This window comes from Rhinatrema bivittatum, chromosome 1, assembly GCF_901001135.1.
Source record: "Rhinatrema bivittatum chromosome 1, aRhiBiv1.1, whole genome shotgun sequence".
In the NCBI taxonomy this organism is placed as follows: domain Eukaryota; kingdom Metazoa; phylum Chordata; class Amphibia; order Gymnophiona; family Rhinatrematidae; genus Rhinatrema; species Rhinatrema bivittatum.
The window spans coordinates 569,321,433-569,338,198 of record NC_042615.1 but is presented as its reverse complement, the minus strand read 5'-3'; the positions used below and the strand labels follow the sequence as shown (position 1 = coordinate 569,338,198).

Sequence of the window (16,766 nt, the reverse complement as noted above, 5' to 3'; positions counted from 1 at the left end):
TGAAAATTCAATTTAACAATGCAATCGGAAACATTGAAATGGAATCGTAAAATATGTAGTCCAAGCCATTAAGCCCGTTAAAACGGGCAGGATTTTTGTCCCCTCTCCTCCTACGTCTTTGCTCTGCTCCGTTCCTCCCCCCCCCCCCCCCCCCCCAGTACCATGAAGAGCCAGAAGCGGTGGTGGCCAAGGGGGATCTCGCGAGGTGTAATGGTCCTGCCATGCCAACTCCCTCCCCCCTTCCCCGGTGGCAGAGGGACAGGCTCAGACCCTTTTCACTCTATCCTTACAGGCCCCAACGCCTTTGCTTTCCCATTCCCCTCTACACTGAACCCCTTCCACTGTAACCTGTAAGTGGAGAGCTGGGGGGGGTAGAGAATCTCTCTCTCATACAGTCCCCTACATAGGCTTCCTCTCTCTCTCTCTCTCGCACATACACTCTCCCTCTGTCTCTCACACACATACGCAATCCCTCACGTAGTCTCCCTCTCTCTCTCTCTGGCACTCACACTCGCCTTCAGCGCACATTACCACACTTCTTTCTCACACAGTTAAAACGGGCAGGATTTTTGTCCCCTCCCCACCTAAGTCTTTGCTCTGCACTCGCAAGAGTTTGCAAAGTTCCCACGCTAGCTGTGTCTGGGAGAGTGAGGAAAACACTCCGTCCCCCCCCCCTTGCAAAGGGCAAGCGGCAGGCACTGCAACAGATTTGGAACATGTTGCCTAGCTTATTTTGCTCTTTCTGGGAGACCTGTGCCTTTAAGAAATTCGATCGGGGGCTTGAGAGGGAGGAGGGAGCAGGGCTCTGGCTTTCACTTTAGTCACGGTGCTTTGCTGGGAGTGGGGGTGGACCGATGCCCATGTAAACTCTTCCCGTGGCGGCTGAGACCCACGGGCGGGTTGACAGCACTGCCTTCCCCCTCCCCCCCCCCCCCCCCCCCGCAGTTGCGGGATATTTACTTGGTTTCTCCTTATCTGCGGGACTCAGGGGGCGGGGGAGGAGGGCGAGCTGTTCTCTGTTAAGCTGTTTGCGCTTTGGCTGCTGCAGCTGCTTGTGATCTCTTCACAGCAGCTTTCTACTGCATTTGCTCTCCTCCGGCCATCCCAACTCCCTCCCCTCCTTCCCTGGCGGTGGACGGACTGGCTCGGCGACTCTTCTACCCTTTCCTCCTCCTGTGTGTAACTGTCCGGCAGTCCCTACTCCCTCCCCCCTTCCCCAGCGGGGGAGGAACGGGCTGAGCAGTTTCTCAGAGCGGCGACTCGTCTGCCCTTTCCTCCTCCCCTCTGTGACACCCAGCACGTAGCGCAGAGCTCAATGGTCCGCACATGCGCGGTAGAGCTGCTCTCTACTGCGCATTTGCGGGTCGTCGGTCAGAGCCCATTTATATTGTAGATGGCATGTGTTGCTTGTACGTCCAACAGATGGCGCTGTTTTTCCAAAAAAGGCATGTTTTTACCTGTCACAGGTATGACATCTATATAATATAGGTATATAAAAACACGCGCGTATTCAAATGCAGCGTTGTGTCAAAATTTGAAAGCAATCGGTGAAGAACTTTCGGAGATTTAAGATTTTGAACAAACGAACATTTACATTTTTATTTATATAGATATGCTTTTTATTTTTGTAAATAAATAGTCATTTATTTGGATAACTGATATCTGATTGTGCTGTCTTCACAAGGAGGTGTCTCTATCCAGGAAAGAAGGGATTGTTGATTCTTCCACTCTTACGGCCCCCACCCCCTTCTGTGCCATCCCATTTCTGAAAGTACTTTGTTCAGGGGCAATAATGAAAGCAATTTCCTTTAATTATTAATGAATGCCCCATGGGTAAAAAAAAATGTGGTGTTTGTACCCACCCACACACCTTTCTTAGGCTCAGAGAGTCTATATAGCATTTCCTGACTTGTTTGTTAGGGACAATACCTTTTGGCTGAACTGGGTAACTTGTATAAGACCAGGAGAGGCTACAATACCATAAGGATAAAACTCAGTTTAAAAAACAAACAAAAAACCACCCAAACTTGTCCTGTCCTGAAACATTTACTGCCTGTGTAGCCTTTAATGTCCCAAAGAATGGATTAACAGCCCTCAACCTGAAGCAAACAGGAGAGGTGGTGGTAGTGAGCAGGGTTCCTTTACTCTGATGGTCCCCCTCACCTACAGCAGACTATCCATCTTTTATTTTAAAATAGATATATAACACACATTGTTCAAAGACAACAAAAACCATTATTCAACAAACACAGCAAAAGCGACTTCATTTGATTAGCAAGATAACACTAGCAGCTGACCATCATGGGTGATTAGACAGCCATGCTGTGACTGCCTTCTTGGCTACACCGGCAAGATCCTTGATGGCCCTGGTAATGTCAGTCTCCTGACACATTTACCTTAGTTCTGTTTCTACTGCTCGCCACAGCTTGGTCATGCCACTCTTGCCATAAGAACATAAGAAATTGCCATGTTGAGTGAGACCAAGGGTCCACCAAGCCCAGCATCCTGTTTCTAGCAGAGGCCAAACCAGGCCACAAGAACCTGGCAATTCCCCAAATGCCAAGAAGATCCCATGCTACTGATGCAATTAATAGCAGTGGCTATTCCCTAAGTAAACTTGATTAATAGCAGTTAATGGACTTCCCCTCCAAGAACTTATCCAAACCTTTTTTGAACCCAGCTACACTAACTGCACTAACCACATCCTCTGGCAACAAATTCCAGAGTTTAATTGTGCGTTGAGTGAAAAAGAACTTTCTCCGATTAGTCTTAAATGTGCTACTTCTAACTTCATGGAATGCCCCCTAGTCCTTCTATTATCCGAAAGTGTGAATAACCGATTCACATCTACTCGTTCAAGACCTCTCATGATCTTAAAGACTTCTGTCATATCTCCCCTCAGCTGTCTCTTCTTCAAGCTGAACAGCCCTAACCTCTTCAGCCTTTCCTTGTAGGGGAGCTGTTCCATCCCCTTTATCATTTTGGTTGTCCTTCTCTGTACCTTCTCCATCGCACCTATATCTTTTTTGGAGGAAAGGCTGAAGAGGTTAGGGCTGTTCAGCTTGGAGAAGAGAAGGCTGAGGGGGGATATGATAGAAGTCTTGAACGAGTAGATATGAATCTGTTATTTACACTTTTGGGTCCTACTTAAGACATAGTGATGCGCGCGCCTAGGGATGGGCGCAGCGCTGAGTAGCGGCGTCTGTCTGCGGTCCACGCGGAGAGGCCAGACACGGAGCACTAGGATCTGTAGCTGAGCCAGAGGCACCAGGGACGGCCTGAGGACGGAGTTGGTGGCCTACCGCTGCCAGGGACGAGGGACCAGGCACTGGATTCGCTTGAGAGATGTGAGGGGGCCAGCCGCGGGTCTGCCATGCCCGGCACGCCCTCTAACTTGTACCATTGCTGCTTGGAGGCTCAGGGAGAATTCCCTTCATCTGATTTTGCTAGCGTTACATATTCACACCCCTCAACGAAACCTCCGATCCTCCGGCAAGGCATTACTATCCATTCCATCTCCGAAATTGGCACATCTAAACACTGTCCGGGACAGAGCACTATCACTGGCAAGTCCAAAAATATGGAACTCATTACCTGTTGACATAAGACTTGAATCACATCCACACATGTTCAAAAAAAACCAACTTAAGACATGGCTTTTGAACAGGCATCTTCACATTGAAGTTGGTCTCCTAATTTTATAATTTTAGTTTACTGTAATTATTATTTAAATGCTAGTTTAATGGGCAGTCTAAATTTGTTAAATTTTACTATCTGTATTTAAATTTATTTTAATTTGTATTACCTGTCATTTTAGTTTGTTTTTTACCTATATTATGTTTTATACTTTGGTTTTATTGTCTTATGATGTAAACCAATATGAAGCTTTTACGAATATAGGTATATAAAAAGTGAATAAATAAATATACTATGCCCAGTTCTTCTCAGCCTGATGAGGGCCTGGGTAAAGACATGTCAGAAGAGGTGCCTGACCTTGGAACTCCCTTAACTGGTTCGTCAGCAGGGGAAGATAGTTCAGTGGGCACAGAACAGGTGCTTCCTGGTTTTGGCATGGATCCTTCTGCCTTTTCTTAGGTGGAATCTTTTCAAGGATTGCCATCCTTTCGTCAGGCTCTCCTCAGCCAGAGGGGTGGCTTTGGTAACAGTGGCCAGATGTCAGTTATGGCTGAGAAATTGGTCGGCCGATGCAACCTCAAAGGCTAACCTTATGAAGTTGCCCTTTAAAGGCTTGCTCTTGTTTGGGAGTGAGTTGGAGAAAATGGCCAATAAGTGGGGCGAGTCCCCTGTTCCTTGATTGCTGGAGGATAAGAAGCAGATACCACACTCCTTTAGTATGAGAGGCTGTGCTAGGGGATCCAAGCATTTTTGACCCTGCAGAAGAGTGGCCTTTCAGAGGACTTGACCTTTTGGTAGGTCTCAGTCCTTTCGGCCCAGACAGGGCATGGGATCGGGAAGTGGAACCCTCCTGAGCCTCCCAATGAAGGTGTGCCGATCCACCCCAGGAACAGGAAATAGGGGGTTGTCTCTCTCTCTCTCATCAGAAGTGAGTCGAAATCACATCAGACCAGTGGGTCTTGGAGGTGATACGAGATGGTTATGCGCTGGAATTTTGCAGTGTTCATCGGGATATGTTCATGATGTCTCCTTGTCCCTCCCCACAGAAGAGGCAGGTGGTGGAGTGTGCATTGTCAAGACTCCTCAGTCTGAGGGCTGTGGTTCCAGTGCCACGTCTCAAGAAAATACGAGACAAGCTTCCATTTATTTTGTTGTGCCTAAGAAGGAGGGCTATTTTTTGTCCCATCCTGGATCTCAAAGGGGTCAATTGTTATTTGTGTATTAATGGCCGTGCAGTCGGGGGAGTTTCTGACCTCCTTGTATCTGTCCAAGCCGTACCTGCATATTCCCATCCGGCTAGAGCATAGTTTTCTGCTATTTGCGGTTTTGGGATGTCGTTATCAGTTTCAAATGCTGCCTTTTGGTCCGGCCACTGCACCAGAACTTTCCAAGGTTATGGTGGTGGTGGTGTCAGAGTTGAGAGAGGATGGGATTCTGGTATACCTGTACTTGGACGACTGGCTGATTCAGGCCAAGTCTCTGGAAAAGAGCCTCCTAGTGTCGCACAAGGTGATCTTATTGCTTGAACTTGGTTGGGTGGTGAACCTGGCCAAGAGCAGGCTTCAGCCATCTCAGTCGCTAGAGTATCTCTGTGTTCGGTTCTATGCAAAGCAGGGTCGTATTCAGAAGTTGTTGATGCAGGTGCGTATGTTGATGAACACAATACGCCTGACAGTGTGTTCCTATCTACAGGTGCTCGGATTGATGGAGGCCCTGGAAGTGGTGCTGTGGGCGAGGGCACACATGCGTACTCTTCAGCACTTCCTGCTGTCTCGGAGCTCACAGTCTCAGGACTATTCGAATCTGTTCCACCTACTGATTGAACTCTGCTCTCAACTACAGTGGTGGTTACAAGAAGATAATCTAAGAAAGGTTTCCCTAAAATCACCAGACTGGTAGCATTCACGACAGATAAGAGCCTCCAGGGTTGGGGAGCTCATTGCCAAGAACTGACAGCGCAAGTGTATTGGAGTACAGAAGAGACTCTCTGGAACATCAATCACTGGAAGCCTGGGTGGTCCGGTTGGCATGCTTGCAATTCATCAGCAGATTGCAGGGTAGAGCGGTCTGGATAATATCGGACAATGCAGTTACAGAGGCTTACATCAATCGGTAGGGAAGAACCAAGAGCCTGCAAGTATCACAGGAAATAGACCAACTTGTGGAATGGGCAGAAGTGCATCTTCAGGAGATCTCAACTTCACACATTGCAGAAAAATTCATTGTAAGAGCATACTTTCTCAGCAGAGAATCTGGACCCAGGAGAAATGGGTATTGTCAGATGAGGTGTTTTAGCTAATAGTGGATCGATGAGGCCTTCTGTTTCTGGACCTGATGGCGACTTCTCGCACTGTAAAGCAGTGGCGTAGCCACGGGTGGGCCTGGGTGGGCAGGTGCCCACCCAACTTAGACCCAGGCCCACCCAACTAGCACCGGAACTGCAAGGCTGTTGCGGGATCCCATCCCCGCGACAGCGAACAAGAGAACCCACGCCTCGCGCGCCATCACGGCACACGTGGGGAAGCGCTGCTGCGGCCGTATGGCCAACCGGTCTTCCTGTTCGGGGGGGGGGGGAGCGGAAGCGCCGCGCGCAGCTTCCGCTTCCTCCCCCCAATGCAGGAAGATCAGCTGCCTCTCCTGCTGCCACCCGTTCTCCTGCTATCTTCGGGTCAAACGGCCCGCCGAACTTCCTGTTTGGGGGAGCGGAAGCGCTGCGCACAGCTTCCGCTTTCTCCCCCAGAGCAGGAAGATCAGCTGCCTCTCCTGCTGCCACCGGCCTCCTGCTATCTTCTTCGGGCGTCGGGCCGTATGGTCCGCCGATCTTCCTGCTTGGGGGGGGGGGAGGGAGGAAGCGGACGTTGTGCGCTGCGCTTCCGCTCCCCCCCCCCCCCCGACAGGAAGTTCGGCGGGCAGTACGGCCCGACGCCCGAAGATAGCAGGAGTCCGGTGGCAGCAGGAGAGGCAGCTGATCTTCCTGCTCTGGGGGAGAAAGCGGAATCTGTGCACGTGCTTGAATGTGTATGTGTGGATGAGAATGGGAGTGTGTGTGGGTGAAAACTGGAGCCTGGGTGTGTATGTGGGTGAGAATGGAAGCTTGAATATATGGGTGAATGGGAGCTCGAATGTGTGTATGTGTGGTTGAGAATGGGAGCCTGGGTTTGTGGGTGGGTGAGAATGGGAGCTTGAATGTGTGTATATATGGGTGAGAATGAGAGCCTGGGTTTGTGTGGGTGGGTGAGAATGGAAGCTTGAATATGTGGATAAGAATGGGTGCTTGAATGTGTGTATGTGTGGGTGAGAATAGTACCTTAAATGTGTATATGTATGGATGAGAATGGGAGCTTGAATATGTGTGGGTGAGACTGGGAGCATGGGTTTGTGGGTGAGAATGGGAGTCTGGGTTTATGTGTGTGGGTGAGAATGGGTGCCTGGATGTGCGTCTGTGTGTGCATAAGAATATAAGCCTGGGGAGGGGTGAGAAAGTGAGAACTTGAATGTGAGCTTGTGGGGGGGGGGGAGAGCATATGAGAGTGACAGCTTGAGTGTGTGAGAGGGAGTCTGTGAGAAAGCATGTATGTGTGTGTGTGGAAGGGAAGAAGACAGTAATAGAAGAAAGACACTGAAAAGGAATTAGGAAATGAGCTATAAGGGAAAAAATGGGAAAAAGAGACCAGGACCAACTGATTAGAAAAATACAAAGATCAGACAACAAAGGTAAAAATATATATCTATATTTTGAGATGTTAGCAATTTAAATATAAGCAACACAACCTCTCTCTCAAAATTTATGGACAGGTAGGAGCCGTGTATAAAATCGTAATAATAAGAAGGCTAAAGTACCACAAATCACTGTGAATTATGTTTGTATCATTAAGTAAACCTCATACTTAGGCGTAGATGTGAATGCTATGCTGCATAATTTGGCATTATTTATCAGTAAAAAAACAACTAGTAGACCTGCATGCCTACAGCCCACCCATGTTAACCTTGTGCCCACCCAAAAAATCAATTCTGGCTACGCCACTGCTGTAAAGGTGCCTCAATTCTTCAGTTGCAGGAGAGATCCAAAGTAATTGGGCATTGATGTTCTTGTGCAGGAATGGTCAGAGTACAAGCTATATGCTTTCCCCTGTGGCCCATTTTGGGCAGAATGGTTCAGAGGGTCGAGAGTCACAGAGTGATGTTGCTTCTGGTAGCATCAGATTGGCCCAGGAGACCATGGTATGTGGCACTGCAAAGGTCTCTGGTAGACTCCCCCATCCGGTTTCCAGTGCACAGGGATCTGTTGCGACAGGGGCCTGTTCTTCATGAAGATCCGACTTGATTTTGTCTTTGGTACGGCCCTTGAGCGGGCTCGGTTGCTGAAGTGTGGATATTCTACTGCGGTGATTGCAACCTTGCTATGAGCGAGAAAGTTCTCCACTTCCTTAGCCTATGTGCAGGTTTGGCGAATGTTTGAAGCTTGGTGTGAAGATCGAGGGGCTCTTCCTCTTTGGTTAAGATCCCGTTCATTTTGGAAGCTTTGCAGGATGGATTGAATAAAGGGTTGGCCCTTAATTCCTTAAAGGTACAGGTAGCGGCTCTTGCCTGTTTCAGGGTCAGGTGGAATGGTAGTCCCTTGTCAGTTCATTCAGATGTGGCCCATTTCTTGAGTGAAACATTTTCGTTCTCCCTTGCGGTGACCAGTGCCCTTGTGGAGTCTTAATCTGATTTTGAATCTATTAGCGTTTTGACCTATGCGTAATCTTTTTTTGTGATTACTGATCTTGAAAACTGTGTTTCTTGTGGCGATTTGTTCTGTGTGTAGAATATCCGAGCTGCAGGCCTTGTCTTGCCAGGAGCTGTTCCTTCGAGTAACTGCAGGGGTGATACAGCTGCGAACTGTTCCTTCCTTTTTACCAAAAGTGGTCTTGGATTTTCACTTGAATCAATCCATTTCCCTGCCATCTCTGGATGGGGAGAGAGATGCAGAGGAATATTGCCTGTTGAGACCCTTGGATGTTAAGAGACATATTGTGAGGTATCTGGAGGCTTCTAGACCTCTCAGGAAGATGGATCGCCTGTTTGTCCTCCATGGTGGAAGTGAACAGGATGAGCCGGCTTCGCGGGCTACAATAGCTTGCTGGATTAAGGTTGCTGAACAGCCGTAGCCTTATCAGGTTAGGGCTCATTCCCACTAGGGCTCAGGCAGAGTCATTGGTGGAAGTTAGATTGTTGTCTCCCAAGACATTTGCCGAGTTGAGACGTGGTCCTCCTTACCTTTTCAGATATTATCGTCTGGATGTGCAGGCCCAGGAGGGCGCAGCCTTTGCACGTGCGGATTTTGACTGGACCGCGGACAGCCTCCCACCCTATTTGGGATTAGCTTGGGTACATCCCTCTGGTTCTGGTTTCATCTGTTTGGATGCTAAGAATGAGAAATTACTACTTACCTGATAATTTCCTTTTCTTTAGGACAGACAGATTAATCCAGCTTCCTGCCCTTGGCTGCTTAATGATTGTGCTATGGTCCTCCTGTGTGGCTACATGTTCCAGGGGTTACTGGTAAGTGTTAATCCAGTTCCCACACTAGTAGTATTGCATTATTTGCTGAGATCAGTGTTTTTTGTTGGCTGAGTACTGGAATGGTTATCTGTTATTAATCAAGTTTTTGTTAGTCTGTCCACAGTTAGCTTTTGAAGAGAATACGGCAGGCTGATGTCACTGCAGGTGTGTATGTATATATAATATACTGTGATGTCAGCTTTGCTCTGTCTCCATTTGCTGGTAGAGGTGCATAACCCACTGGTTCTGGATTCATCTGTCTGTCCTAAAGAAAAGGAAATTATCAGGTAAGAGTAATTTCTCAATGTTTTTTGTGACTTGCCTAGCATGACTGTATTAGTAGAGGTGGACTATAATTTTAAGTAAAAATAAATAAAATTATAGTGCAAGGGTCATCGGGCTGGCTCTCCTCTATATCCCCAGTTTCCAGAAGGGGGAAGATTTGACTGTCCATGGCAAATAAGAGCTCTGGCGTGGAAGGAGTCTGTTGCTCTCCTTCCATACCATCATTCACAGTCTGTGAATCTGTCTCCATTTCGTTTCTTTGACCTACAGAAAGGACAGAGGAACACAAGTTGAAGGTAATCACTTATAAGTCAGCTGTTAACCACCACAGCCCCCAAAAGAAAAACATTTAATGCAAGAACAGTAGCCTTTTCTAAAACATAACTTGCCTCCTTTCGGTATCGCATCCATTGGGTGAATCTACCCCATCCAAACGGCTCAGGGCCAGAGTGGAGAAGATCAACTCCTCTAGGAGGGTCAAAACTAGATAGCATGGAGGACCTCCCCCAGTCTTGCTCTGTGATGCTTGTATTTTCCTTGCCTTCTCCTTCACCTCCTTGAGGGTGTTGTGTCAGCGGTGCTGTACCTGCTTCACTGTGCGTATCTTCACTGCAAGGCTGCTGACATTGACGGCAATCATTGATCAAATCCTCCACTTTTTCGTCAAGAAAACAGCACTATATAATGCTTACACATGCACCGGCACGCAGCTCCTTCTCAGCATCTGAGAAGCAGATATGCCCTGGCTTCTGGGGCGCATCAAGAACACTGGGCCCTACCTGTTCCTCCTGCCCCATCCACCTCTCTACACCGCTGCCATCTTCCTTTTTCCACCAGCTCTTTTATTTTGCTCTTTCTGCACCTTCTCTGCCATTTCCTTTCCTGTACCATTGTCATTGTCAACCATGTTCTCCATTTCTGCACCTGGAAAAGCTTGTGTGAACTGGAAAAAAATCCATTACATACCTCTGTTAGAATTTTTGTTGAAAACCAACCTAGAGAATAAGCAAACTGCTATTAAAAAAAAAAAAAATTGCCACTAACAAAAAAAAAAAAATTGCCACAAATAATTCCCCAAAAAAGTGGAGTGGATAATCAACCAGCATGGTAGTACTCAGAATGAGTTTATCCACATGGCAACATGAACAGAGAGAAATACAAGCAGTTACTTGGACAGGGGAGAAACAGAAAACACCAAAATTATGCGGTCAAAGAAATCTAGAACAAAATTAGTAAACCCCAAATACAACTGTGATAGAAAAGGCAATGTGAACCCAGCAAATGAAAATAAAACAAACTAGAACAAAATAAACACCAGTAACCATTAAATGAAATAAAATTGTGAAAGAAAAGGCAATTGCAAGTAGTGCAAACTTAACAATTTACAAACCCAGCAAACAACAAATATAAAAATAAACAGTTATAAAGCAGAACAGATGGCAACAAGAACAAATATTAAATAAGCAATTACCTTAGTAGTGGAAAATTCAGCAATGTATAACACCAGGATGCTCAGCACCAGGCTACACCAGTTAGCACAGAGCACAGTACCAGTCTGGACTGAGCACAAAAGGACAGTTTGCTTCCCAGCAGCCTTTATATATCTTACAGGCTTCTGTCATCACGTGGAGGGTGCACCTTTGAATTTCAAAATAATAATTTTTCATATACATTCCTATATTCCATTGACCGTATGGATGCGCATCCCTAACTTATGCACAATGTGGATGCCCGATGCAGTAAGCTGTGAAGTGCTACAGACACACTTTTTTCCAATACGTGCCCTTTTTGGCGCCTTTTTCATTTTAATATAATTTGAATACTGAACCCGGGCGCTCAAGGGAAGCGGCAGCGTGAGTTTGTAAAAATGGACGCCCGTTTTTAGGCGCGTTTTTATTGTATCGGCCCCCAAATGTGAAAGAGACGTTTTTTGTGTACAGTTACTAATGGGTGTTAATTTTGATGTTGGTATCTGGGATTAGGTTGTGAAGTTGGGATTGTCCTTGGACTTTCTGTGGCTGTTTACCGAGCGGGTTCTGCTTCAGGCCAAATGTGAGACAAATCTGTGGCATTTACAGCAACAGTGGGCGGCTGCTCTTGTTTCTGCTGCCTGTACATTATCTCAGCCAAGTGCAGATTTTAAAAGCTTCCATTTATTAAAGAGTAAGGCTAGGAAAGGGGGAAAAAAAAATCAGCTGATTATACACGGTTTTATTAAAAGCCCAGGACTAATAACTTTTTTTTTTATTATTGGTAAGCTGCTTTCTCTTTACGGACGTTCTCATTTTACTTAAGTTGGTGCCTGGTAAATGTCAGGTTGGGGCTATTTATGATGATGATTGGTTCATCCATGGTAGAGCAATAAATGCAGAGATTCTTATTTTTTATATGCGAGCTACCATAGTTTTCCTTTATGAATTCCATGGGATAGCAAGGTAAGAGAGAGTTCAGGTTTAGACAGGCGATCAAGGTGGACACCTAAGGCGCCACAGTCAAATATTGTAAGATGTGTACTGTTACTTTATTTCACTATCAGGAAACCTCTTGCGTTATTTTGTCAGGGAGAATAATGCGCACTTTCTTGACTACCAAACATGGGGGGGGGGTGGGGGGGACACGACCATGGCAACATAGTTAAATATTACCTGAGGGGAAAGTGAGTTGTAACTGGCTTTGATACAGGGAATGGAAAATGTCGCCTATGGTGAGGCTATGCAGGGTAGGGCTCTTCAGCTTGGAAAGGAGACGGCAGAGAAGGGGGACATGATAAAATTGCATAAAATCATGAGTGGGGTGGAACGGGTAACTAAAGGATGGCTGTGTACCTCTTCAAATACTAAAACAAGGGGACATGGTCAAAGTGACTAGCAGAGTAGGGTGTAAAAGAGGCAAAGTCCACAGCGCATTATGAGCCAGGTAGAGTACAGAAAGGTGCTGCTATCCCAGGGAGTGAGCAAGAAGACATAGGTCTACCTTTTCACGTCTGAGTACTTGGGACCCTGAATGGCCCCTGTCAGAGACAGGATGCTGGGCTTGGTGGAATTTGCTGTGACTCAGTATGTGTTTATATTCTAAATTGTAATCTTTTCCCTTCCCCCTTCATTCACTTCAGCAAAATAGTTCTTAATTTTTTTTTTTTTTTTTTACTGCAGGTCACATTTCTCTAGCTCTTTAACGAAGCTGGTCATAGTAGCTATTTTTGGAATGTAGGTTTTGCATTCTCTCGTTCTTCTATTGTCTGACTTATCTTTTTATGTTTTCTTTCATCACAGAGCTTCACTGCTGCCATCCAACGCTTCCCTTTAATTGGGCAATTAGTGGGGAGACTTTGCTGGAATCCCTTTGTTGTCGCCCATGGTAAGCATTTCAGACCAACTTCCCTCAGCAGCTACTGCCTTTCTTTTCTTTCCTTCCTTTCTTTCTTTTTTTGACTTGACGTTATATGAGACTTTGGAAATAAACCTTGGTTTTCATTAAATAAACGCAGCATTGTTGAGATTCCTTGTTCCCCCTTTCACTGCCCTTCTCTCACCCCCACACGCCTCACTTTGAATCGTGTCATCTCTCTTACACAACTGAGTTGCTTTCTCTTCATGTATCTTCTGTGTAGGACCACTTTTTCCCAAGTTTGGAGACCAATACCGAGTCAATTGAGTTGCTAACCTCCCATGTCTTTGTACCCAGAGCTTCAGCCTTCTAATTTAACCCTATACGCTCTCTAGCTGCAACAACTGACTGGTTTCTTGCTTTCTTTTGCATTCCAATAAAATTTTGTTTGAAGACTCCCTGTCCTCTCTCGCCTTTTTTTTTTTTTTTTTTTTTTTACTTTCTCCAGTGCATATTTGTCAAGTATATTACATTGCAAGCCATTTGTATTTTGAATATCACTTTCCGTGCAAATATATCCCAAAACACTAGTCACATGGTATAGCCTCAGGATAATACCTTTAACATAAAGTAGAGCAGATATGATATTCCTGATTGGATGGTGGGATGTGGAGAAAGCATGGGGGGGGATTTCACATTAGCAGCTGTTAATTACACTACTGTAGATGCTCTAGATGTTTGCATCTGAAATCTCGTTCCCTACCCTCTTGCCAAATCTGCTTACTTTAAATACTGCTCTTGGTTTCCTGAGCCACTATCTGTATTCTTTGAATAATAACAGAAGTTATTGTAACGTGGTTGCCATCTTAGTCCACTAGAATGCACAGAAATAAAACCTGCAAATATAAAAGTTATCACCTGATATGTATGTATATTTATAGTGTATTAGACTAACAATACATTTCTTGACTGGCTTTTGAGAGCTAAAACTCTCTTCTTCAGGTCAGAATTCGAATGAGCAAAACATGACATTACTTTTACTTTTCAGTGAGTTTTCTCATTTTTTTCTCTTGTACGGTTGTATACAATATCTTACATCTTGGATAAAGTGTGATTGCAGTGCTAGTCCTCTTAAATACACAAAAATAAAAGTTAAAATGTAAAAATGTGTATAAGGCGAGACCTTTATATTGGACTAACAATCCATTTTTTGACTAGCTTTTGAGAGCTAAAACTCTCTCTTCAGGTCAGAATTCAAATTTGCAATTTAGAAGTTACTATGTTAAAATGTTTCAAAAGGAGGAATTGGTAACTTGTTTACATCACTGCGCCACCAAACACCAGTAAGCTATGCCTTGCAATGTTTTGGGTGGTGGGATTCACAGCTCATGTAATATGTGCACTGCCTGTCATGTTATATAACACACTGAATCCTGTGGTCTTCAGTTTTTGTTAATACAATATCACATGTTGCATGGAATTATCTACCCCTTGGGATCCTGTCAGGTACTTGTGACCTGTATTGGCCATAGTTGCAAACAGGATACTGGGCTTGATGGACCTTTGATCTGACCCAGTATGGCAAGTCTTATGTATTTAGATTCAGTGTTGGTCATTATCCAGTTGTTTTCTGCCTCCCTGCTTTTTAATTGTGAACTGTGTAAGAACTGATCACTCTGGCACACGTGCTATGAATGTATGATAAAACTGTATCCAATATTCTTTGTTCAATACAAAGTTAAAAAAAAAAAGTAGGTATATGCTAGTTGCTTGTATTTTGATATTTTTATTGATCCTTCAGTAGGCTCTACAGGGCAGTATTTAGTGTGGGCAGGATCTCTTGAGTGGGAAGTGATAGTGTTGTAACATCAGCAAAGTGTAAGCAGGCTGGAGGAGCAGTGAGAATTACAAGGACCATAATATGCGTTACTCTCAATATACAAAAAATAGGTAAATATTCATTTTAGATACGTTATCTGAAAATGAATAGTATTTTGATTTCAAATTTTACCAATATTTTGTCTTAAAAATGTATGCAAATCCGTTGAAGCAGAGCGCAGCAGATAAGTGACTGGACAGATGAATAAACTCATTCAAACTAATAAGTACTTTCATAATGAATGACATGTTCCTAATATATATTAAGGCACCATTGAGACGTGACAGCAGCTTTTTGGATAACTAGTGACTCAACTTTTCACTTTGTTCTTTACAGTGCATTTAGGGCACGCAGTAAGCAAAGCGGCACTCTCTCACCTGCAGAAATCTGTGTTTTAAGCCAGCATACTATAACATTTCAAAGCATGGGACTTGTGAATTTCTGTAGCTGCTGTCTCCTTAAAAACAAAGAAAAAAAAAAAAGAAAAAAAAAACCCTCACACAGCTGCAGGTCTAATTTTTACTTTGTTTTTATTTAAAGACTCCACTGTAATCTCTATTTAGTAGGTTTATTTTTTTTTGGCTTTTCCTTAATTTAGAAACAAGTTTTACCTTTTTGATTTGTCCCCCACTCCAAAATGGCTGTCAAAGGTTGTTGAGCACTAGGTAGGTCTAGTGTGCATGTTTTGTTGGACAGGTACTGGCAAAGCATCAGTTTCGGCACCCTGCTCTGATTTTGTACAGTTCTGCCCTTACAGAAATTCATATACAACCATATACATGCACACTTTTCAGATTACTTATTTATTTTGGCAGGGATGAATTTTCAGTGCCCAAGCTGTGGCTACTGCTTTACAACTTTATAATTTTTTGGGGGGGAGGAGGGATATGAGCAGCTCTGTTTGCTTTTTGGTTCTGTTCCCAGTTTTGTAGTGGTGGTGAGGCAAGGAAGGGAATCGGTCATTATTTAGTCACAGTACAGTGACGCTACTGAAAAGGATGGAATTGTTTCTGATTACTGTGTACTGACATGCAAATACTAATTTCCCATATTGAAAGCACGTAAAGAAAATGTAGTGGAATCAGAAAGCATAGAAATTAAAATGAGTGGTATTTAGCCTAGCTCTTTAATCCATTTTTAAATTTAAGATATAAAAACATGTATTAAAAATCTCTGCAGTTTGAAATGGACTTATAATAAAAAGGTTTCTCTACTGAGATGTTAGCCAGCAGGGTGCCTGAGAAGTCCCACAGGCTTGTTAGACGTTTATTGAAGAAAAGTGGTTTAAAGCGATATTAACGTCTCTGGTCAGATGGTAAAAAATGCAGAAGTTCACTAACAGAACTTGCATTTTTTTATGCAGACATCACCAACAGAGTGCATTGAAACGCTACTAGTTATTAGATTCTGCTTGACAACTAATTCAAGTGAGGCAGACATCTTGGCAGGGGAACTTTTTTTTTTAGTGTCTTAATCTTTTTCTTTTGTTCTCTACACATTCCTCTAGTGTTTTTTTTTTTTTCCAGGGGCTCTACCTTTGTTTTCTTCCTTCACAATGGAGATATATTTGAGGTAGCTAAATACAGGGAACTGAATGGGTGCCTTTGTCTGTCTTCTGTTTACTGCTGTTTTGAGGAATGGTTTGTGAGCCAGGACTAGAACAGATATCTATCAAGCCCTAGACAATAACTTAATTGCCTAGCCAAATAAAGAATTTTAGCTAATGTGGTAGCAGCTTTTATGCCTTCTTTTCAGGACACAGCTAATACAGCCAGCTCAACTCATACCCTTTCTCTCCTGTTGTATATAAACAGAAGTTGCTGTGATGTATATGTCATGGAATCTGGCATTTCCAGAGTGGACTTGACCCATTTGAATAGGCTTGTTGACTAAAAATCCGCAGTAACACACCTCTGAAGAAAATATAGCTAGAACTGATAGCTTCTGGTTCTAGAAAGCAGTATTATTCCATTACTTCAGCTACTGGAGACTTTTCACCAGCTTTATTAATGTTATAATATGAGCAGCTGGTACTAATGGCCCCTCCCTTCAGCTCCTTACAGTATATATAACAGTAACTAATAACAATCACAGA

The 16,766-nt window shown here is 44.3% G+C and overlaps 1 protein-coding gene across 4 annotated transcripts in view; it reads left to right on the top strand.

Moving 5' to 3' along the window:
- The window catches only part of FANCC (FA complementation group C), a 566,530-nt gene that overhangs the window by 53,765 nt on the left and 495,999 nt on the right, over positions 1–16,766 (top strand). For 3 of the 4 annotated variants that reach the window (XM_029617560.1, XM_029617551.1, XM_029617542.1), the window contains exon 3: positions 12,738–12,822. The exons of the other annotated variant lie outside the window; for it this stretch is intronic. In XM_029617560.1, the coding sequence (XP_029473420.1) occupies positions 12,738–12,822 (85 nt within the window). The remainder of the gene's footprint in view (positions 1–12,737; positions 12,823–16,766) is intronic. 4 annotated transcript variants of the gene reach the window in all.